The sequence below is a fragment of the Hyperolius riggenbachi genome, chromosome 7 (genome assembly GCF_040937935.1).
Source record: "Hyperolius riggenbachi isolate aHypRig1 chromosome 7, aHypRig1.pri, whole genome shotgun sequence".
Lineage (NCBI taxonomy): Eukaryota > Metazoa > Chordata > Amphibia > Anura > Hyperoliidae > Hyperolius > Hyperolius riggenbachi.
Window position 1 is genome coordinate 29,290,607 of NC_090652.1, and position 23,109 is coordinate 29,313,715.

At 47.1% G+C, this 23,109-nt stretch overlaps 1 protein-coding gene across 1 annotated transcript in view; it reads right to left on the minus strand.

Annotated features, from left to right (window-relative positions):
- Positions 1-202: 202 nt before the first annotated feature.
- The window catches only part of PRRT2 (proline rich transmembrane protein 2), a 60,025-nt gene continuing 37,118 nt past the window's right edge, over positions 203-23,109 (minus strand). Inside the window, exon 4 of the mRNA XM_068243804.1 lies at positions 203-7,154. Coding sequence (XP_068099905.1) covers positions 7,147-7,154 — 8 coding nt within the window. The 3' untranslated portion in view covers positions 203-7,146. The remainder of the gene's footprint in view (positions 7,155-23,109) is intronic.

The window sequence follows — 23,109 nt, forward strand, 5'->3', positions numbered from 1 at the left end:
GTAACCCTCCCTGTACCTACCCCTAACCCCTAGACCCCCCTGTTGGTGCCTAAACCTAAGACCCCCCTGTTGGTGCCTAAACCTAAGACCCCCCTGGTGGTGCCTAAACCTAAGACCCCCCTGTTGGTGCCTAAACCTAAGACCCCCCTGTTGGTGCCTAAACCTAAGACCCCCCTGGTGGTGCCTAAACCTAAGACCCCCCTGTTGGTGCCTAAACCTAAGACCCCCCTGTTGGTGCCTAAACCTAAGACCCCCCTGTGATAAGCATTAATAAAGTTTCAAAAACATATTGTGCGGTTTTTTCGTTTAAAAATAATGTTAAAAAAAAAAATTGTACTGTTTTTCGTTTAAAAATAATGTTTGAAAAAAATATTGTACTGTTTTTCGTTTAAAAATAATATTAAAAAATGTATAAACATTAAATAATGTGTAATCATGAGAAGCAGTAATAAAACATTAAGTCTCCGGGCGCCGCTTTTAAAACGTTATTTTTCTCCGGCGCCCTTTTTTCCTATCGGGCGCCCATTAAACGATATTTATTATGGGAGTGAATGGCGGCGCCCGATTTGTCCACTAGGCTCCTGCGCCCTTTTTTACTGTTACCCTGCACAGGCGCGGACCGTCATTGCACAACGCAGTTCGGCTCCTGCTCGTACGCGGAGAGGAGTCCGGCTGCACGAACCTATTTTGAATAGGTTCAGAGGGTCCCAGCACTGGAACAGCAAGCTCGAGGAGGATGGGAGAAGCCTCTGGACCAGGCTTTCTCAACCAGGGTTCCCTGAGCACTCTGCAGGGGTTCCCTGGCATTTTCCCACATCATGGGGGAAGTATGATAGAGCACATTATAATAGGGGGTACTGTAACAAGAAGCACTAAATTGGGCGGTCAGGAGACACTATAATGAGTGGCACTGTAATAGGGGATAGTAAAATAAACAGCCACACATACTTTTAAAGACCACGCCTCCTGCAAAATAAATGCAGGGGTTCCTCGAGATCAAAAAATTGTTAGCAGGGGTTCCTTGAGATCCCAAAGTTATTTGCAGGGTTCCTCCAGGGTAGAAAGGTTGAGAAAGGCTGCTCTGGACTATCCAGAGGCCTCTCCTTACTGAAGTATCTAACTTTGGTAATTGGTACACTTTAACTACTTACTGTGTAGCCAGCCATCCCATCTATCTGCTCAGTGCTCTCCTAGTACAGCCTGCCACTTCGCTCAGCTACTCCTTATGCAACTAGTGACATATTTTCTAGCTGAAGAAGGGATATCAGGACTGGACTGGCAGACTGTACTAGGAGAGCACTGAGCAGATGGATGGATGGTTATGCTGTGAGTAGTCTTCGTACAAGTGGTTTTTATTGAGTTTAGTAAGAGTAGAGTGCAGGAAGTGGCTAGTGTATGGAAATAAGGCAAGACACAGAACATTTGCGTTGCACATTTCTCCTGGTGTACTCAAAGCGCTTGAGCTGCAGCCACTAGGGGTGTTCAATAGGCAATAGCAGTGTTAGGGAGTCTAGGACTCTTTGCAGCCTGCAATATGATAGCAGTGGAAGGTACCAGTTTTCATAGCCACGAAATATGTAATTGACTTAAGCTAACTACACACTTTAGATTTTTCTCTGTCAAATCGATTTTCCCTGATCATCTTGCCCAAAAATTTAAACAGTGATCAGTTGTTCCTCTCCCAACATCTCTGGCATCTTCTGATTGGACAGATCGTTTTTTCCAAACTTCAAACATTCCTACAGGAACATGAAAGGAAATCGCCAAAGCATGGTGCTGCTTGCAAGTCCTCAGCTTTCTCCTTCCATATTTTGTCCATTCAGTAGCCAAATACCATGTCTGTACAGCACTCGTACACCAGATTCTGTCTTAAATGATGTCTAAAAATCATTTGGGGTGATCCAAAGTGTGTACGTAGCTTAACTCATGAGGTGTCACTTTGAACAGTTAGGCAAGTTTTCTTCTATAGGTGCTCCAGCTCCAGGGAATTGCCAAATCAAAACCAATTGTCCTGAGGAAGTGAGAGTGACTCACGAAACTGGTGTGCAATAAAGACCATTGTTTTATGAATAACCAGGTGTGACCTTTTTTTAATTTTTTTTTTGAGGTAAGGCCAACTCTTGAAATCCATTTTAAATGGTTTTTAAACTTATGTTTATCAGATACTGGACACCTCCTAGTATTGAATCAAAATGCCTTTTATAGTTGCAGTTACACCTTAAAGAGAACCCGAGGCGAATCTAAATACAAAAGTTAGATACTTACCAAAGATCCTCCAGAGACTTCCCACGTCCTCCTGTAGACCACTGCTGCTGTCCAGGACTCCATTTATGGTCATGACCGCGCTCCTGTTCATGCATAAAGCGCTGCCAGGTACCACATCCGACAAACTCTTGTTGGATTCTTTTTGGGGTCAACGTGCAGCAATGGTGGAGGCCAGGAGGACCCAGGAAACCTCTGCAAGATCCAGAGTCTTTCCTCTTCTCAGGCAAGTATCTAATTTTGATCTTTAGGTTCACCTCTTGTACACTTTAAAGGACACCAGAGGTGAAAATAAACTAATAAAACAAACAATTGTATCTATCTTCCTTCTCCTAAAAATGACACTTTAAGATATTCCACAGTTTTATTTTATATTATAAGTGTTTACTGTTTTATTGTTTTTGCTCAATGACACATTCATTGAAGTATGAAAGAGCTAAAATCTATGGACTATCGGCCCTTTTTTATCTCTTTCCTGCTCTCAGGAGCCATTTTCTGCTAGGAAAGTGTTCTATAGTTGTAATTTCTTATCAGTGAGGGTCACACTGCAGTCTGACCCAGTCCTGACTGACTTACATACTTGATGTTTAACTCTTTCAGGCAGAGAAAGAAAAAAAGGAACACAGCCTAGTTATTTGTGTGCTAGGTACTGTACATACACATGTCTATCTCACCATGTCACATGTCACCTCAGGTATCCTTCAAGTGCACATGGTAAATTATAGCAAGTAGTGATGGTCAAAGAGGTGCAAATAATTTCAAGTTGATGCAGCATTATGCAAATTTTGTATGCAAATGTATGCAGCTTGAACATGAACCAATCAAATCCTGCTGAGGTAAAATTCGATTGGTCCATTTTAGCATAAATTTGCATTACAAATGTGCATAGCCCTGCATCAACTCACAATTATTTGCATTTCAATAACTATTCTTAAATAGCAAGAATCTGATTGGTCGTGATGGGCAGCAAAATAGTATTTTATCTTTTTTTTTCTTTTTCTTTTTTTGGGCGTTGAGATTCTTGCCCGGAGTGAAAAATCTCAGAATATCCTATTTTCCAGAAGGAGCAGTGCAATGTTATGTGTTAACAATCCTTCCAATTACTTGTAAACATCTCCGGGCTTAATTGATCTATTCCCCCCCATGTTTGTGTAGCACTGAAATATACTTTAGCGGTTTAATAAGGCAAATAATCGCAAACTGAGAGTACAGCAACTTAGAGCGTCCAATCAGCAATCAGCCACGAAAAAGCCAAATAACTCAAAGGATATTTAATCTGCTTCCTCTTTTCCAACCCCACCTAAAACTGAAACCTCAGAAGTTACAGGAATACTATCGCGAAAAAATTGAAAATACAGTAAACAAAGAAGTACAGTACTTCCAGAGTAAAATGAGATATAAATTACTTTTTTCTCCTATGTTGCTGTCACTTACAACAGCTAATGAAAATCCTCAGAACTGACAGGTTTTGTACTGACCCATCTCCTCATGGGGGATTCTCAGGGTTTTCTTTATGTTCAAAAGCACTTTGTGAATGGTAGTTGCTCATTCCAACTGCTAAAAAAAAGGTGTACAAACAGGTAAAAAGAAGGGGGGGGGGGGAGCAGGCTGCATCTCTGTAGACATTCCTTCCAGGAATTGCTTTTGTAAAGAATAAACAAAATACTAAAAATCCCCCATAAGAGGATGGACTAGTCCAAAACCTGTCTGCTTTGTCAGATTTGTACTACCTACTGTAAGTGACAGCAACATAGGAGAAAAGTAATTTATGGCTCATTTTACTCTGGGAGAAACATGTTTCTTATTTGTATTTGTTTACATGTATTTAATTTTTTTGCTATAGTGGTCCTTTAATGGTTCTTCTCTAGCCGTCGTCTAACTTCTCTTGAGGACACCTCTCTCTCAATAAAATCTGCTGTTTCCATCACTCGCCACATCATTATATAACCCAGCTATGGTGTTACCCCGCTGCAGTGGTCTCTCTATAACATAGAATACCTAAATCAGTGGGCAGGCAGACAACAAACCAGCTACCAGTCAGCAGACCAATACTGAAGTTTCGGGTGTCACTGCAGCTACCCTTTAAATGGGACGTCAGGCAAATTTGGTGCATACCAGGAAATCAGGCTGTTCAATGGGTGATAAAAAAAAGTAGGATATTTAAGTACATTGTGCAAAAATCACTGTGTTGTTCATATCAAAAACTTTTAAAAACAATATTTTGAAGTTAACTTCTTTGGAGTTTACTGTGATGATAAAATAAATAGATATTAAGCAGATTCCAACTCCCTTCCTGTCGGTAAAGCAGTTATGTTGTACTGATTTTGCTTCTGAAGCTTGGAAGTGTCACCTCTTGTTGTGTACACAGAGCTAGAGGCAGAGTAGCTGCATTTCTGTACAACGACCACTTCCTGCCCTGCTCCCCTCGACTACTGCTAAACACTCCAACTCCACCTCTATACATCCTCTCAGCCACTTCTTGCTCTCCTACTGCTGCCCTGCTCCACTCTGCTCCTGCTAAATACTCCAACTGCGCATCTAAATTTCCTCTCAGCCACTTCCTGCTCTGCTATCACTGCCCTGCTCCACTCTGCTCCTGCTTATTACTCCATCTCCACCTTCATATGTCTTCCCACTAGTGATGGGTCGTTCGCGAACGAGCCGGCTCTAAGAGCCGGCTCTTTGCTGCGAACGACAAGAGCCGGTTCTCAGTTTTAAAAGAGCCGATGCCTCAGCCGCCCCACAGAGCTCTGCTTTGCTCTGCAATAAAGGGCGCTGAGGCATGTTGGGAGATGTAGTCCTCCTCTTGCAGCTTGTAGGAGTGTATGGGGCGGAGCAGAGCAGTAGCAGGAGGGATTGCCCCAGTCAGAGAAGCAGTCTGGAATTGTCATGGAGACGGGGGCGGGGCTTTTACTCCGATTCTGAGTGGTGTTTAGTGATATTTAATGAAGAGCCGATTCAGAGCCGTAAGAGCCGGCTCTTTAATGGGAGCCGATTCAGAAGAGTCGATTCTCTGAAAAGAGCCGGAATTCCCATCACTACTTCCCACCCACTTCCTGCTCTGCTACTGCTGACCTGCTCCACTTCCTGCTCCTGCTAAACACTCCAACTCATCCTTCATATGTCTTTCCAGCCACTTCCTGCTGTGCTACTGATTCCCTGCTCCACTCCGCTCCTGCTAAAAACGCCAACGACGCCTTAATTTGTCTTCCCAGCCACCCCCTGCTCTGATATTACTGCCCTGCTCCTCTCTGCTCCTGCTAATCACTCCAACTCCACCCTCATATGTCTTCCCAGCCACTTCCTGCCATCCTGCTTTAGCTAGACCCTCCATCTTTATATGTCCACCCAGCCACTTCCTGCTCTGCTACTGCTGCCCTGCTGCTGTTAACCACTCCAACTCCGCCTTCATATGTCTTCCAAGCTACTTTCAGCTGTACAGCTGTTGCCATGCTCCATTCCGCTATAGCAAAATCCCCGCCTACACCTTCCATGTAGCATATAAAGGAGCAGTTGGAGTGTTGAGTGGGTGCACTGGTCATGTCTGGTCCAGAAGCAAATTACTTGCCATCTCTGCAGTTACACCGTTAAACTATTCCGAATAAACAATTTCCAAGTTGTCACTAGCAGACAGGAAGCTAGTGGATCTTACTCGCAGCATGATGGGTGATGTGACTGCACGGCATGCTGGGACTTTTAGCCCTGCCACACCAGCAAGATGCAATTGTGCGCCCATCTCTGTCATAAATCGCGATGTAAAATATGAAATGTTGATGTAAACTCCAGGATTTGGGGGGTTCTTGGAACTGCCAGCTGCCTCTCTCTCCTATAGGAAAATAAATCCACCTCCTATTAAGTTACCCTCCCACTGTACCCCCTCACCAGATTAGCAGGAGGGGGAGGGGGGACACCACGTTGCCCTCCCCTGCGTGCATGTAAACCAGGCTTCATGCAGGACCATAGGTGCGTATTATTACAGTTAACAGTCATTGGATATAAGACGTATAGATAGCAGGTCTTCAAGGGGCACTGGAGGCGGAGGGGGGCGGTCAGGGTGAAACGCTCTGCAGGGTTCCTGGGATTCTGCAGGCGTTAAATCTGACCGACTCGCTCCTCCGCATGACCAGCGTACATAGGGAAGGGAGGCGGGGTCACATACTGCACTGAGGGTAAGTGCGCATGGGGGGGGGGCGGGAGCGAGACTCTGCAGGGGAAGGATGAGGGTGAGTCATGTGTCCTGCAGGTCTGCTGTGTTACCGATGAGTGATGGCATGAGAGGGGTTAATGGATGGGCATAGTGAGGAAGAGTAATATTTCATGCACCTGCTGTACACACAGTGGCCACTAGGGGTCGCTTTTGCACCGTTCTATAGATCACTGGAGGGCTATGTACATGAATATGGCATGAGTGGTGTGTTTGCTGTGACATTGCAGTGTGTGTTTACAGTGATGTGCTTTTATCTCCTGTTCTTATTAGCAGTACAGGCCTGTATGTGTGTGCATGTGCGTAATTAGTGTGTATGGGAGTGTATGTGTGTGTGCTGTGTGTGTTGTGTGTGTGTGTGTTGTGTGTGTGTGTCGTTGCTGTGTGTGTGCGGGGGGTGTGTAGGTGTGAAGGTGTGACATGAGATGAGAAGACACACTCACGCTCAGTCCTTGGCAAACACACAATAATATCTCACACCCCTCCGTCACAATGTCTCTGAGAGACACCCGCATGCGCTGTCTTCGCCACTCGCACTCACACGCACTCTCTCTCGCTCTGTAGATCCTGGTGGTTCTCCCTCAGGTCTCTGGCTGGTGTCTCATGGGAATGTGAAGGATGAAGGAATTGGGGTCCCCTTGCCCCAGGATGTCCGCGCAGGGGAACAAAGTGGCATCGTATCACAAAACTGCAAGAGAAGAAGAAGAAGAGAAAGATTATCTGAGGGGCAGCGGACAGGAAAAGATATGCTGATATTTCGATTTGCAATGGTAAACGACATGTAAGTAAACAACGCAGTTATTTGGCTTACATACAGTGCAATACAACAACAACAAAAACATTTGAAAAGCGTTTTTCTCCCTGAGAACCCAAAGCGCATAAGCTTGCCCTCGATCAGTACATAGTGATGTGTACAGGGGAACAGTTATGTGATCATAAATGCCAGACTAAACAGGTGGCCTTTCATCTTTGATCTAAATGTGTCCAGGGTTGGAGCTGTCTTGATTAAGTTTGGCAAGGCATTCCACAGGGTTGGGGCAGCATGACAGAAAGCTCTGGCTCCAATGGTTTTTAGCTGAACTCTGGGAGTGGTCAAGCAATATGAATGCTCAGAGTTAAATTCAAATATTACATTTCCCACAAAGGCTAACGTGAAATTCTCAAAGAAAGATTCCTATTCGTTCAAATGAACAAACAAATAGGGAGTCCTCTGCCAGCAATGTCTTCATTGGGGGTACCGAAGTCTCTAGGGTTACATCCGTGCGGTTCCTCGGCACGACCCTCACTAACAACCTGAAGTGGGGGCTGAACACCTCCAAAATTCAGAAGAAATCACAGCAGAGGTTGTTCTTCCTGCGCCAACTGAAGAGATTCGGCATGCCCAGAGAACTGATGACCAGCTTCTATACTGCCACTATAGAATCCATCCTCTGCTCCTCAGTCATTGTCTGGTATGCGGGGGCAACGGCCAGCGAAAAACATAAACTGCAGAGAGTCATAACTGACGCAGAGAGAATCATCGGGGCTCCTCTCCCACCACTTGATCTCCTCCACTCCGCTAGGATGATAAAGAGGGCCACTGTGATCTCCCGTGACCCCTCCCACCCAGGCAGTCGCTACTTCAAGCTCCTCCCATTGGGCCGCCGCTACAGGTCTATACCATGCAAAACCACCAGACGTAAGAACACATTCTTCCCCCAAGCGGTCCGGCTGCTGAACTCCAACTTCCCCCCGTCAGGCCCGCCTACGGGACTGCCCTAGCGGGGTCTCTCAGTTCTCGCCGCTGCCCGCCCTCGTCCACACTGCCTAAGGTCCGTACGGGGGCCACCACCACCACCATCATCATCATCAGCAGTACTATTAGTATTATCATCATTATTATTAGTGCATGGGACTGCTACCGCCCGGCAGGAAGGAACACTAATCTGTCATATATACCATTGCTGCAGTTCTAATTTGTCCGTGCTGTGTGTCTTGTCTTTCTATTGTATGTCTATGCCATGTGTACCACAAATAATTCCGACTATAGCTCATGCTGTATTTGGCGAAATAAATCTGATTCTGAAATCTGATTCTGATTATATGTGGGTGCTGGGTAAGAGAGAGGTCACTGTGGGTGCTAGGAGGAGGAAGAGGTCACTGTGGGTGCTAGATGAAGGGAGATATCACTGTGGGTACTGGGTAGGGAAAGGTCAGTATGGGTCCTAGGTGGAGGGAGAGGTCACTGTGAGTGCTAGGGGAGGGAGTGGTCACTGGATACTAGGTGGAGGGAGAGGTCACTATGGGTGCTGGGGGAGGTAGAGGTCAGTATGGGTTCTAGGTGGAGGGGGAGGTCAGTATGCCACACTATGATTCCTGTCTGGGCCTCTGCACTGGAAAGTGTCCCAGGCGGGGGTGGAGCTTCCCACGGGTGGGCGGGTCTTATCGAGGCGGGGGCGGGGCTTATTTTGCATCGCGAGAGGGGCCTTTTTTGAAGATTTTAGAAAGGGGGGTGCCTGGGCACCCAGAGCACCCCCCTGTGCACGTGCCTGGCTTTAACTCTTTATGGCCATTAGGTAAAGGTTCAAAAATGACCTCCTTTACCTGTTAAACTGAGAGGAGGCAAATTTCTGGGGTTCCCCTTCCTATTACAAAGAACACTTCGAGTGGCCGCCATGAGTGAACCCCATAATATCGTTCCCTCCCCCTCCTGGGCTCCAGAAATGGGAAGAGCCCCTTGTCTATAATTTTGGACAAGCGTGCTCTGCAAAGGCGGAAAGGGAGGATCGTCCCACCCCTTTCTGCAGAGTGCTGACCAATAGCATTGTAGACAAGTATTACTCAGGGGTGGAGCCCCACACTGGTGGGCCACAAACCCCCTGTGGTATAGAAGCCTTTTATTTAATTAAAAAAAAAAAGAGAACATTTATCTTTCAAAGTCCAGCTCGCACAGTACTGGGAGAAGTGTGATTGGCAGCCATCATGCTGCACTACCGCCACCTCTGGCTGTAAACGGAAACAAGCACCCAACATGCACAGCTTCCCTATTTATTTCAGTGGAGCTACACAGGTGCAATGTGCATTTCCTTAGCTTAATTAATTCGTCTTCAGGAGGCTGCACTTTTTGGCCGGACTGGTCAAACATGAGTTCCACAAAGCCAATCCTGCACTTTTTTTTCCAACATGCACAAGCACTTTGTTCTACTGGCCATGCATGGACCTGCTTTGGCCAGAAGAAAACTGTTTGACTAGTGTGAGTCGAATAGATAGAGACAGGGCTTTGCCGTCTGCTGCTTCCTCTAAGGCCCGCAGCATCTGATCCCCAGGATGCCGGGTATGTGCTGCACCGTCACCGCATCACTCACCCGCTCTCAACAGATTAGCGATGGGATCACCAGCCACACGTGAAGTCCTGCTTCCTCTCTGACTACAGCGGCACCTCATGTGACCAGGCAGCACGTAACAGGTTACCTGAGGCACTTCTGTAGCCATGGATACAGGACACTGGACGGTTGAATGGAGGAACGCTAAGGCCCGGTTCACATTAGCGGTTGTTTGCCAAACGGACCGGATGACCTGACCGGATCCGGACCGGATCCGGATCGGAACCGTACGGTTCTGATCCGGATCCGATCCGGATCCGGTCAGGTTGCATCAGGTGTCCATCAGGATGCGATCCGGATCCGTTTGGCAAAAGTTCGTTAAAAACAAAAAAAAAGTTGGGGTCTGGGAGGTCAGCAGAAGGGGGACCTGTGGAATCAGGCCCTCTGCTGTTTAGCACTCACCTCCACCTCCGACATGCTGCCAACATCTCCGGATCCAGCTGTGCTGCTCCACTCCAAAATGCTTGCCAATGTGTCCCCATCCAATATCGCCGCAACAATCCCCATAGGAAGTGGGGTAGAACATCCGGATTTCTCAGCCAGTGTGTTGTGCGCTCTCCGGTTCCCATTGGTTTGTATTGGCCGGATGGTGCAGTCCGGCTCCGCCCCGGATACGGCTGCCGGAGGAGCCGGATGAAAAAATAGCGCATGTTGGAACGGAGTCCGGATCCGGCCCGGATCCGGTCCGGCTCCGGTTTGGCAGAACGGACGCATGTGAACGGACGCATAGGCTTTCATTGCTATGCCGTGCGTCCGTTCCGTCCGTTCTGCAAGCGGTGCGGCTCCGGCACGGCGATTCCGGAGGGCCACCGCAAGTGTGAACCGGGCCTAAGAGGAGGTGGATGAAACGGCGCCGTGCATCTATGGAGGGGGAGAAGGGTGGTGCAAGGAGGGGGACATTTGGAGGGGGGGGGGTGGAGCCATCTCTTGCTGCCCTCTAATTTTTGAGGGACCCTATGCTGGAACGGTGGGCTGTGGGAACATCTGGGAAGCCTCTGCCCCCCAGTGGCCAGTCACATAAAAAATTAGGGGGGGGGGGGGGGGTTGAGCAGCTCTCCATGCCTTGGGGCCTACTAGAGCAGCAAAGGGGACAATAACTGCTTCTGCAGGAAGGCCCATGATACTGCACAGTTGCTGGGCCCTTGTGCAGAGCTATGTTCATTCCTGACCCAGATGAGAGATCGAGGAGGAGTCTCAATCATTCTGACTGGCACAGGCCTATTCACAGCACATAAATGCCCGCCAGAGAATGAGAGGCTGATACAAAGCCTCTTCAACAAACTTTATTCACCATAAATCAGCCTCCCCTGGGGCTGTCTGCACACATCTGAAGAGGAAGCTGAGCGTTTCTCATATGAAATATTAAACACAAACCCAGCCATTAACATCCTGTTTCTGAGCAACACCAAACCACAGACCGGCGGCTCTGCTGAGCGCCTGATGCTGCAAGCCAAGTGACAAGAGGATGCAGAGCGCCAATTAAAGAAGACCTCAACCCAAAACAGGAAATCTTCTATAGCTCTGTCACCCTGCAGGGCCTCAGAAAAGCAGAATTTCTTAAAGGGAACCTGATGTGAGAGTTATATGGAGGCTGCCATCTTCATTCTCTAAAAAACGATGCCAGTTCCCTGACTTCTGTGCTGATGCTCTGCCAAATCACTATCACTGGCCCAGAATGAGCAGCAGATCAGATGCTGGGACTGCAAGACTTACACACAGGGGCGTAACAATAGGGGCCGCAGCCCCTGAACCCCCGGGGGGAAGGGCCGTTCAGGACCGTTTTGGGGGGCCGGAGGGGTCACAGCGTGAGGAGGGAGCATGGCCGCACATCGGCAGGGAGGGGGGACACTCCCTCACCTCGGGCTCTCACCTCTGCGTGCTCCCCTCCTGCAATTATCAGTGGCAGCGGGCACGAACACATACCTCCATGCGTTCCACGCGTCGGAGGTTCCGCTCTCTAAGTGTCTGACGCTACTTCCTGTTTAAACAAGAAGTAGCGTGAGACGCTTAGAGATCGGACCTCCACGGTGGATGGAGGTATGTGTTCCTGCCGCCGCCCGCTGCCACTGATAATTGCAAGAGGGGAGCGCGCTGAGGCAGAGCCCGCCCGAGGTGAGAGATCCTCGCCGATGTGCGGCCATGCTCTCTCCTCATGCTGCGACCCCTCTGGACCCCCAAAACGGCCCTGAGCGGCCCTTGGGGGGGGGGCATCCAAATTTTTTCAGGGGGGCCCGGTGATTTCTAGTTACCCCCCTGCTTGCACAGTTTGCGGGATGCGTTGCTGTACGCCAGAAGTCTGCAGCGCGTTACCGCATGATCCGTGCCTAATGCATGGATAGTGCAGTAATGCAAGTCAATGGGTGATGCAGGCAGTGTGCACAATGGGAGCGCAGTGTGACGTGGCACACATGCACGGTCCGGCGGAAATCACAGTGGCGTACTTCATGCCCAGCAGGAAGTACATCACTAGCCGGGGGAGGGGCTATGCATATGACCCTGACGCAGCACCATGGCGCTGGGTCATATGAAGGCTGATTTGTGCGGTGCATGCGCCGTATCGCACAGCTAATTTTAGGTGTGCAACTGGCCTAAGCCTACAGCTCAGCATGACAGTCAGGTAACTGGCATTTCTTTATAAGGGTATGAAGATGGCAGCCTCCGTATTCCTCTCACTTCAGGTTCCCTGTATAAATGATTGTTACATCCCTACTTTCTTGTTCTCAAAATGAGTTTAACATTTTTGAAATTGCAACAGATACATCTGTTTTGGATTACATTTTTTTAAATAATTTTTTAGTTTTGTTTTGTTTTTTTAAGGGAGGAAGTGGTGATCTAGAAATACCTCCTCAAATTCACATATACAAGACTTTTCATGTGCTTCACCCCTCCTCTGGAATGCCCTTCCACAACTCATCCATTACTCTCCAACCTATGATATCTTTAAGCGCTCCCTCAAAACTCTCTTTTTCACTTTTTCTGACAAGCATACGCTCTACCTTAGGCCATACTCCCTTTGATCTAAGGCTAACTTGCACTCCTACTACATATCCTAAAAACACACGGCCTCCAGGTATGTTTTTATGTAGGTCTTGTATACTACTCCACCTCTTGTTTCCCCCATATTGCTTTAGATCAGGGGTCAGGAACCTTTTTGGCTGAGAGAGCCATAAACGCCACATATTTTAAAATGTAATTCCATGAGAGCCATACAATACGTTTTAAACTGGAACAGTGCACATGCCCAGAAGAGGGCTCATGTCCCTGTTGCCATGGTAATGTGTACACAGTTGATCAGCCGGGCAGCAAAAGTGTCAGACATGTCTACCGCTTTTCTTGGGTTTCAGCAACATCAGCAATTTCCCCAGGAGCCAGACAGGATAAATACAGACTAACAGCTTGTACAATTAGCTAGCTGACTTGGGGGTTGATTCACTTTGTAGGACAAGATCCCCGCACTTTGGCCCAATAGGCTGCCGGTTGGCCCAATAGGCTGCCTGCTGTCAAGTGACAGACGGCCTATTGGGCCAATCAAAGTGTGGGGATCTCGTCCTACAAAGCCACTGAACCTGACAAGGTCCAGGGTGGGAAAATTGGTGCTGCCGTTAGTTTTGGGGGGAGCGCGAGTAAGTAAGTAACGCACACTACAGCAGTAGGGTGCCTACTTTGAAAATGTTACTTGCGCTGTCACACTAAGCTGCACTGCTTGAGCAGTGTAGCTTAGTGAATCAACTGTGAGTCAGATGCAGCCATCAAAAGAGCCACATCTGGCTCCCGAGCCATAGGTTCCCTACCCCTGCTTTAGATTGTAAGCTCACAAGGGCAGGGCTCTCTCCCCCTTTTGTGTCTTAGAAATCATTATACATTTTATCCATCATGTTACTGTTGTCACTGTCATTACCAATTCTGTATTTCGTATATTGGTGCATATTATTATTATAATATTATTGGTGTGTATTACTGTATTATTATGTACCCCATGTTTGTTTCTTACTTTGTACAACGCCACGGAATATGTCGGCACTTTATAAATTAATAATAATAACAATTTTATTTGTATCTTTGCAAATCCAATTTCAGCTGTATTCTGCCAGTATCTGGGCTTGTTTCTAAGCTGCTGAATTCCGCTAAGCTTCACACGCAGGCGCCATATTTCTAGAGCAGCAAAAATGATGTTTAGATGAAGGATTGAGGCCTCCGGGGAGACCTGCTGTCATCTCTCTCTCTCCACGTTTGATGAGCTGGGATGGTGTCTGCAGAGGAGGGGGCGGCGGCACCAGCTGAAGATGCAGGCCTGCTTTCTCCCTGGCGGCTGCGCGGGGTACCTGGTGATCCAGATGCTGCATGTGCTGCACAGCTGGCCGGGGGAACAGGTGGAGAGCAGTGTGAGGAGGGAGGGAGGAAAGGCAAACAGGGAGCTGCCAGGAGATTCGGAGAGATTTACCGAGATGGCACAGGGGGTTAGAGGGGAGGATAAATGGAGACTAATTGGCAGAGATATTACGAGAGAGCGCGAGCAGGTCCTGCGCGTGTCTATACATCTGTCACACTCCACTGATTTCCAACAACCGCCGCCAACCCTGCGCCGCGCTCCACTGGAGCTGTGACGTGACAGGAGGACAAGCAATGCCTATGTGTGACTACTGCATCCAGCCAGCCAACCCTCTATCCATCCATCCTGTCCATTACATCTACTGCATCCAGCCAGCCAGCCAACCCTCTATCCATCCATCCCTTCCATTACATCTACTGTACCCAGCCAGCCAACCCTCTCTCCATCCATCCCTTCTATTACATCTACTGCATCCAGCCAGCCAACCCTCTATCCATCCATCCCTTCTATTACATCTACTGCATCCAGCCAGCCAACCCTCTATCCATCCCTTCCATTACATCTACTGCATCCAGCCAGCTAACCATCTATCCATCCATCCCTTCTATTACATCTACTGTGTCCAGCCAGCCAACCCTCTATCCATCCATCCATCCCTTCTATTACATCTACTGTGTCCAGCCAGCCAACCCTCTATCCATCCATCCCTTCTATTACATCTACTGTGTCCAAACATCCAACCCTCTATCCATCCATCCCTTCCATTACATCTACTGCATCCAGCCAGCCAACCCTCTATCCATCCATCCCTTCCATTACATCTACTGTGTCCAGCCAGCCAACCCTCTATCCATCCATCCATCCCTTCCATTACATCTACTGCATCCAGCCAGCCAACCCTCTATCCATCCATCCCTTCCATTACATCTACTGCATCCAGCCAGCCAACCATCGATCCATCCATCCCTTCTATTACATCTACTGCAGCCAGCCAGCCAACCCTCTATCCATCCATCCCTTCCATTACATCTACTGTGTCCAACCATCTATCCATCCATCCCTTCCATTACATCTACTGTGTCCAGCCAGCCAACCCTCTATCCATCCATCCCTTCCATTACATCTACTGCATCCAGCCAGCCAACCCTCTATCCATCCATCCCTTCCATTACATCTACTGTGTCCAGCCAGCCAACCCTCTATCCATCCATCCCTTCCATTACATCTACTGCATCTAGCCAGCCAACCATCTATCCATCCATCCCTTCCATTACATCTACTGTGTCCAGCCAGCCAACCCTCTATCCATCCATCCCTTCCATTACATCTACTGCATCCAGCCAGCCAACCCTCTATCCATCCATCCCTTCCATTACATCTACTGCATCCAGCCAGCCAACCATCGATCCATCCATCCCTTCTATTACATCTACTGCATCTAGCCAGCCAACCATCTATCCATCCATCCCTTCTATTACATCTACTGCATCCAGCCAGCCAACCATCTATCCATCCATCCCTTCGATTACATCTACTGCATCCAGCCAGCCAACCATCTATCCATCCATCCCTTCTATTACATCTACTGCATCCAGCCAGCCAACCATCTATCCATCCATCCCTTCTATTACATCTACTGCATCCAGCCAGCCAACCATCTATCCATCCATCCCTTCTATTACATCTACTGCATCCAGCCAGCCAACCCTCTATCCATCCATCCCTTCCATTACATCTACTGTGTCCAGCCAGCCAACCAACCCTCTATCCATCCATCCCTTCTATTACATCTACTGTGTCCAGCCAGCCAACCCTCTATCCATCCATCCCTTCTATTACATCTACTGCATCCAGCCAGCCAGCCAACCCTCTATCCATCCATTCCTTCCATTACATCTACTGCGTCCAGCCAGCCAACCCTCTATCCATCCATCCCTTCCATTACATCTACTGCATCCAGCCAGCCAGCCAACCCTCTATCCATCCATTCCTTCTATTACATCTACTGCATCCAGCCAGCCAACCCTCTATCCATCCATCCCTTCTATTACATCTACTGCATCCAGCCAGCCAACCAACCCTCTATCCATCCATCCCTTCTATTACATCTACTGCATCCAGCCAGCCAACCAACCCTCTATCCATCCATCCCTTCTATTACATCTACTGTGTCCAGCCAGCCAACCCTCTATCCATCCATCCCTTCTATTACATCTACTGCATCCAGCCAGCCAGCCAGCCAACCCTCTATCCATCCATTCCTTCTATTACATCTACTGCGTCCAGCCAGCCAACCCTCTATCCATCCATCCCTTCCATTACATCTACTGCATCCAGCCAGCCAGCCAGCCAACCCTCTATCCATCCATCCCTTCTATTACATCTACTGCATCCAGCCAGCCAACCATCTATCCATCCATCCCTTCTATTACATCTACTGCATCCAGCCAGCCAGCCAACCCTCTATCCATCCATCCCTTCTATTACATCTACTGCATCCAGCCAGCCAACCCTCTATCCATCCATTCCTTCTATTACATCTACTGCATCCAGCCAGCCAACCATCTATCCATCCATCCCTTCCATTACATCTACTGCATCCAGCCAACCAAGCGTTGCTAGACCCAAAGATCAGTGGCACGTGCCCTGGATCTATTCTGGGGTGCCCTGGATGTCCCCCAGGCAGAGTCAGCTGTGGTATCTCAATGGCGGGCATGCTGGGAGCTGTGGTGCATAAATCTGAAGTATGCTGAATGCTATGAACACAATTTAGGATCCTATCTGAGACCTTTTTAAAACGTAACTTTTACTTCATTACAATAAAATGTTTTTTATTATTTTTCATATTTTTTGCTCAATAAACATGGTTGGGTTGTTTAGTGTGTATTACCACAGAAGACCAATTTTACTGGAAGCTTGAGATCATCTGAGGTTACTACCCTACACCATGATTAAATACATTGCTGAGTTACTTCTAAATAGAATAAAGAGAACCCCCCACCAAAACCGACATGTTTCAGCTCCCTAAAAATGGAGCCGTCGTCAGGGCAAACTATAAAGTGCTTAGGGTGCTAAATGCATAGTAGAAAAAGAACGCAGCAAAATATAGATAAATATCAAGAAAAATAACAAAAGTTGAGAGCTGTGCTCTCTAGCAATGTCAGCAGCCTGACATGTTTATTGAGCAAAAAATATGAAAAATAATAAAAATATTTTATTGCAATAAAGTAAAAGTTACGTTTTAAAAAGGTCTCAGATAGGATCCTAAATTGTGTTTATTGAAAAAAATCAGCTTTGTGTATTGTGTATGCTGGATGCTGTAGGTCCTCTATGTGGCATATTGGGTGCTATGGTGCCTTTATGGGGGCATGCTGGGAGCTGTGGTTCTTCTATGGGGACATGCTGGGAATTGTGGTGCATCAATGGGAAGCTCATGGGATCATGGAAGGGGGCCGCTAGAAGGTCAGGGAATGCTATGGGAGGGGGAGGACTGGCACCAGGCCAGCCCACCCATCAGAAAGCCAGACCAGCCAGCGCAGAAGCCAGGTAACTGTGCCTAGTTATGTGTAAGTGCCTATTTATTATGTGATATGCTGCATTTTTTTTTTCGTATTAATGGAGAGGGAGTCTTTATCCAACATGTTGCTGGGCAGGTTTACTTAGACCACTGTTCAGTTCATGTAAATGTGGCTCTACCCATGACCACACCCACATTCTGGTGCATGGTCACACCCATTTTCAGCTGGGGTGCCCAAAAGTGCCCCAGGTGGCCATACACTTATAGATTTGCAGAAGATTTGACCATCAGATATATTTCTGGCAGATGCCTGTCAAGTCCAGTCTGACAGGAGTCTATCTGATGGGTGCCACACACTAGGAACAGATTTCCAATAGATTTCAGAATGACCATTAGATCTAATGCAACTCTATGGGTCATCGATCTGCTGATCGACCTAGATTTTCCAATCCTGTCAGATCAAATCGATCAAAATCGGCTACAAATCGGTCAAATGGGGAATTTGATAGAATCGATTTATGATCGATCGATTCTATAGAATCGATCGATCGATCTATGGCTCAAATCGAACAGTGTATGGGCCCCTTTAGGATCCTAGCAACACCCCTGCCAATCATCCATCCCTTCTATTACATCTATATCTATCTATTTATCTATCTATCTATATATCTATCCCTTCGATTACATCTATATGTAACCATACCTCCCAACTTTTTGAGATGAGAAAAAGGGACACTTAAGCCACACCCCTGCCACACCCCTGATCACGCCCCCACCACGCCTCTAGTCGCGCATACCATAAAGATTTAACCTCCCTGGCGGTATTCCCGACCTGAGCTCGGGGTAGAAAAAAGCAGCTGCTATCGGTAATCCCGAGCTCAGGTCGGGGTAGGGAGTGCAGCGCTGTACTTGTAGTTGTGGAGTCCCGCACGCGATCGCACTGCGCAGCGGGACTCCAGCCTCTCTCTCCGGCAGAGTGGGGTCTTTCCCTGGCCGCCGGGATCCCCATGTCCCCGGAAGAATAGACTATTCTTCCGGGGACCCGGCGGCCAATCAGAGTGGCGGTGGCGGCGTGACGTCATAGGGGGCGGGGCTAATATTTAAAACAAACTTCTCTATATTAGAGAAATATAGAGGTTTGTTTATATGCATATTAGTGGACAAATTGAAAACTGCTGCACTGGAGCCCAGGAAGGTAAATATTTTTATTCTGCTGCAGATCTCCCTGCCAGAAAGATTTTTTTCAGGTTTTAGGATCTGAAAGAGTGGAAAAAAATTGCACCTCTTTTAGACCCTAAAATCTGGAAAGGATCATAACGGCAAGGGGGATAATAAGAAAAATAGGTTGTTTTATAGTTCAGACCACACTGCTCCTTTCTATCCTGGTTCATTTTCCTTCATATTAACATTTTAAAATGAGTAATATATCAATTAAAGGATGGGAATAAAGTTTAGAGTCCATCATACACATTTTTTAGTATGGAAATATATAAAATCGGATGTATGTATGTATGTGTGTGTGTGTGTATGTGTGTGTGTGTGTGTGTGTGTGTGTGTGTGTGTGTATGTGCCGCGATCACTCGAAAACCCCTTGACCGATTTGAACGAAACTTGGTATGCAGATCCCTTACTACCTGGGATGATATGTTCTGGGGGTCTCGCGTCCCCCCTGCACACCTGGGCGGAGCTACAAACAGCAAATCAGATTTCACCTATTCAAGTCAATGGAAAAAATGTAAAAGGCTGCCATTCTCACAGTAATCAAGCCAGAGTCCCCACACTTGGCACAGTTGGTCACTTGGTGACTGAGGTTACAAATCCAGGAAAAGCGGGCGGAGCATAAAACAGCCAATCAAAATTCAGCCATTCATTTTAAATGGGAAAATGTAAACTGCAGCCATTCTTACACTGTTAATCGCAGGGTTCTCAAACTTGCCACACTTGGTCACTGGGTGAATGAGATTACGATTTTGGAAAGTGGGTGGAGCCTACAACAGCCAATCAAAATTCACCTATTGCATTTAAAAGGGAATATTTAAACTGCTGCCATTCTTACACTGTTTATGACAGAGGCTTCAGACTTGCTGCAGTCAGTCATTGGGTGACTGGGGTCCAAATTCACTAAAGGGGCGGGGCCACAAACAGCCAATCAGATTTCTTTGCTGGATAAACTGCTTCCATTCACACATTTTTGATGCCAGGAACCTGAAAGCTCACAAAATTGGTCATTGAGTGACTGTGTGACAAGGTTACACAAAGTGGGTGGAGCCAAAAACAAATTTTACAGGGAAAATATAAACTGCAGCCATTCTTACACTGTTAATGGCAGGGTTGTCAAACTTTGCACAGTTGGTCATTGGGTGAATGAGATTAAGATTTTGGAAAGTGGGTGGAGCCTACAACAGCCAATCAAAATTCAACTTTTGATTTTAAAAGGGAATATTTAAACTGCAACCATTCTTATACTGTTAATAGCAGATGCCTCAAACCTGGTACAGCTGGTCACTGGGAGACTGGGGTTCAAATTCAGAAAGGGGCGGAGCTACAAACAGCCAATCAGATATACAAAGTATTGATACCAAGGACCCCAAAGCTGATAAACTTGGTAATTTAGTGACTATATGTCAAGGTTACAAAAAGTGGGCGGTGCAAGAAACTTAATTTTTTACATGGCAGGGTTCCCAAACTTGACACAATTGGCCACTGAGTGCCTGGGATTATTATTCAGAAATGTGGGTGGAGCCTACAACAGCCAATCAAAATTCACCTATTGATTTTCATGGGGAATATTTACATTGCTACCATTCTTACACTGTTAATGGCAGAGGCCTCAAACCTGATATAGTCAGTAATTGGGTGACTGGGGACCAAATTCACTAAAGGCGGTGGAGCCACAAACAGCCAATCAGATTTGTTAGATTGATTTCAGCCATTCTGTTGTTGGCAGGGTTCTCAAACTTGACACAGTTGGCCACTGGGTGACTAGGATTAATATTCAGGAAAGTGAGTGGAGTGTACAGCAGCCAATCAAAATTCATCTTTTGATTTTCAAGGGGAATATTTACATTGCTGCCATTCTTGCACTGTTAATGGCACAGATTATTATACAGAAAAGTGGGTGGAGCCTACAAAAAGCCAATCAAAATTCACCTGTTGATTTTCAAAGGGAATATTAAAATTGCTGCCATTCTTGCACTATTAATGGCACAATCCTCAAACCTGATACAGTTGGTCATTGGGTCACTGGGGTTCAAATTCAGAAAAGGGGATAGAGCAGGCATGGGCAAACTTGGCCCTCCAGCTGTTGAGGAACTACAAGTCCCACAATGCATTGCAGGAGTCTGACAGCCACAGTCATGGCTCATAAAGGCAAATGCATTGTGGGATTTGTAGTTCCTTAACAGCTGGAGGGCCAAGTTTGCCCATGCCTGGGATAGAGCCACAAACAGCCAATCAGATGTGTTTCATTTCACTGGGAAAATACAAATTATTGATGCCAAGGACCCAAAGCTCACAAACATGGTCATTGAGTGACTGTGTGTCCAGTTTACAAAAAGTGGGCAGAGCCAAAAACAAATTTCACTGGGAAAATGTAAACTGCAGCCCTTCTTCACTGTTAATGGCAGGGATCTCAAACTTTGCCAAGATGGTCACTGGGTGACTGAGATTAATATTCAGGGAAGTGGGTGGAGCCTATAATAGCCAATCAAAATTCACCTGTTGATTTTCAAAGGGAAAATCCCCCCCCATGGAGCCAGGCATAGGTGCCCACAGTACAGGTTGTACAGGTTAGCTACGTAGGTGCCTCCAGTATAGGGTAGCCTGTATAGTTGCCACCAGTGTGGGTTAGATAGGTAGGTGCTCCCAGTATAGTTTAGATAGGTAGGTGCCCGCAGTATAGGTTCGATAGGTAGGTTCCCGCAGTATAGGTTCGATAGGTAGGTTCCCGCAGTATAGTTTAGATAGGTAGGTTCCCGCAGTATAGGTTTGATAGGTAGGTTCCCCCAGTATGGGTTCGATAGGTAGGTTGCCCCAGTATGGGTTATATAGGTAGGTTCCGGCAGTATAGGATAGTTAGGTAGGTTCCCGGCGTATAGCTTGGCTAGGTAGGTTCCCGCAGTATAGGTTAGTTAGGTAGGTTCCCGCAGTATAGGTTAGTTAGGTAGGTTCCCGCAGTATAGGTTAGTTAGGTAGGTTCCCGCAGTATAGGTTAGTTAGGTAGGTAGGTTCCTGCAGTTTAGGTTAAATAGGTAGGTTCCTGCAGTTTAGATTAGCTAGGTAGGTTCCTGCAGTTTAGGTTAGTTAGGTAGGTGCCCCGCAATATAGGTGTTAGGTAGGATCCCGCAGTTTAGGTTAGTTAGGTATGGGCGGCATGAGTTGGGCGCAGGAGCGGGGGGAGCGGACATAATAGTAATAACTCACCTGCTTCCGCCGAACCCGCGCTGCTTCAATGTCCTTCCTTTCCCGGCATCTATCTAATTAGTAACAGCGCTTCCTGTGATGACATGCGGTACGTCATCACAGGGGGTGTTGTTACCAGGCGACAGACGCCGGGAGAGGAAAGATATTGAAACTGTGGGGGAACGGATGAAGAAGGTGAGTTATAACTATTATGGCCGTTCCCCCGCTCCGGCGCCCCCCCCCTCCTGCAGCACAATAAAGCGCCCCGGGCGATTGCACGTATCGCACGCCCATAGAAACGGGGCTGTAGCAGATGCCTCAAACCTGCTATAGTTGGTCATTGGGTGACTGGGGTTCAAATGTTGGAGAGTGGCGCAGCCGCTAACAGCCAATCTGATTTGTTTAATTTCTATGGGAATATACAAATTATTGATGCCAAAGACCCCAAAGCTCACAAACTTGGTCATTGAGTGTTTGTGCATTAGGGTTAGTAAAAGTGGGCGGAGCCAAAACCGGTCAAATACATACACGGGCGGGCAGTTTCAGGTCATTAGTGGGTGGAGACAAATACAAATTTCACTGGGAAAATGTCTATTGCAGCCATTCTTACACTGTTAATGGCAGGGTTCTCAAACTTTGCACAGTTGGTCACTGGGTGACTGGGTTAAATATTCAGAAAAGTGGGTGGAGCCTACAAAAGTGAATCAAACTTCACCTATTGCTTCTCAAGGGGAATATTTAATTGCTGCCATTCTTGCACTGTTAATGGCACAGGCCTTAAACCTGCTACAGTTGGTCATTGGGTGACTGGGGTTCAAATTCAGAAAAGAGGGTGGAGCCACAAACAGCCAATCAGATTTTTTTCATTTCAATGCAAATTATTGATTCCAAAGACCGCAAAGCCCACAAACTTGGTTATTGAGTAATTGTGTGTTAGGGTTAGAAAAAGTGGGCGGAGCCAACACTAGCCAAATACATACCCGGGCAACGCCGGGCAATCAGCTAGTATATTTATATAGAAAGAGGGACAAAG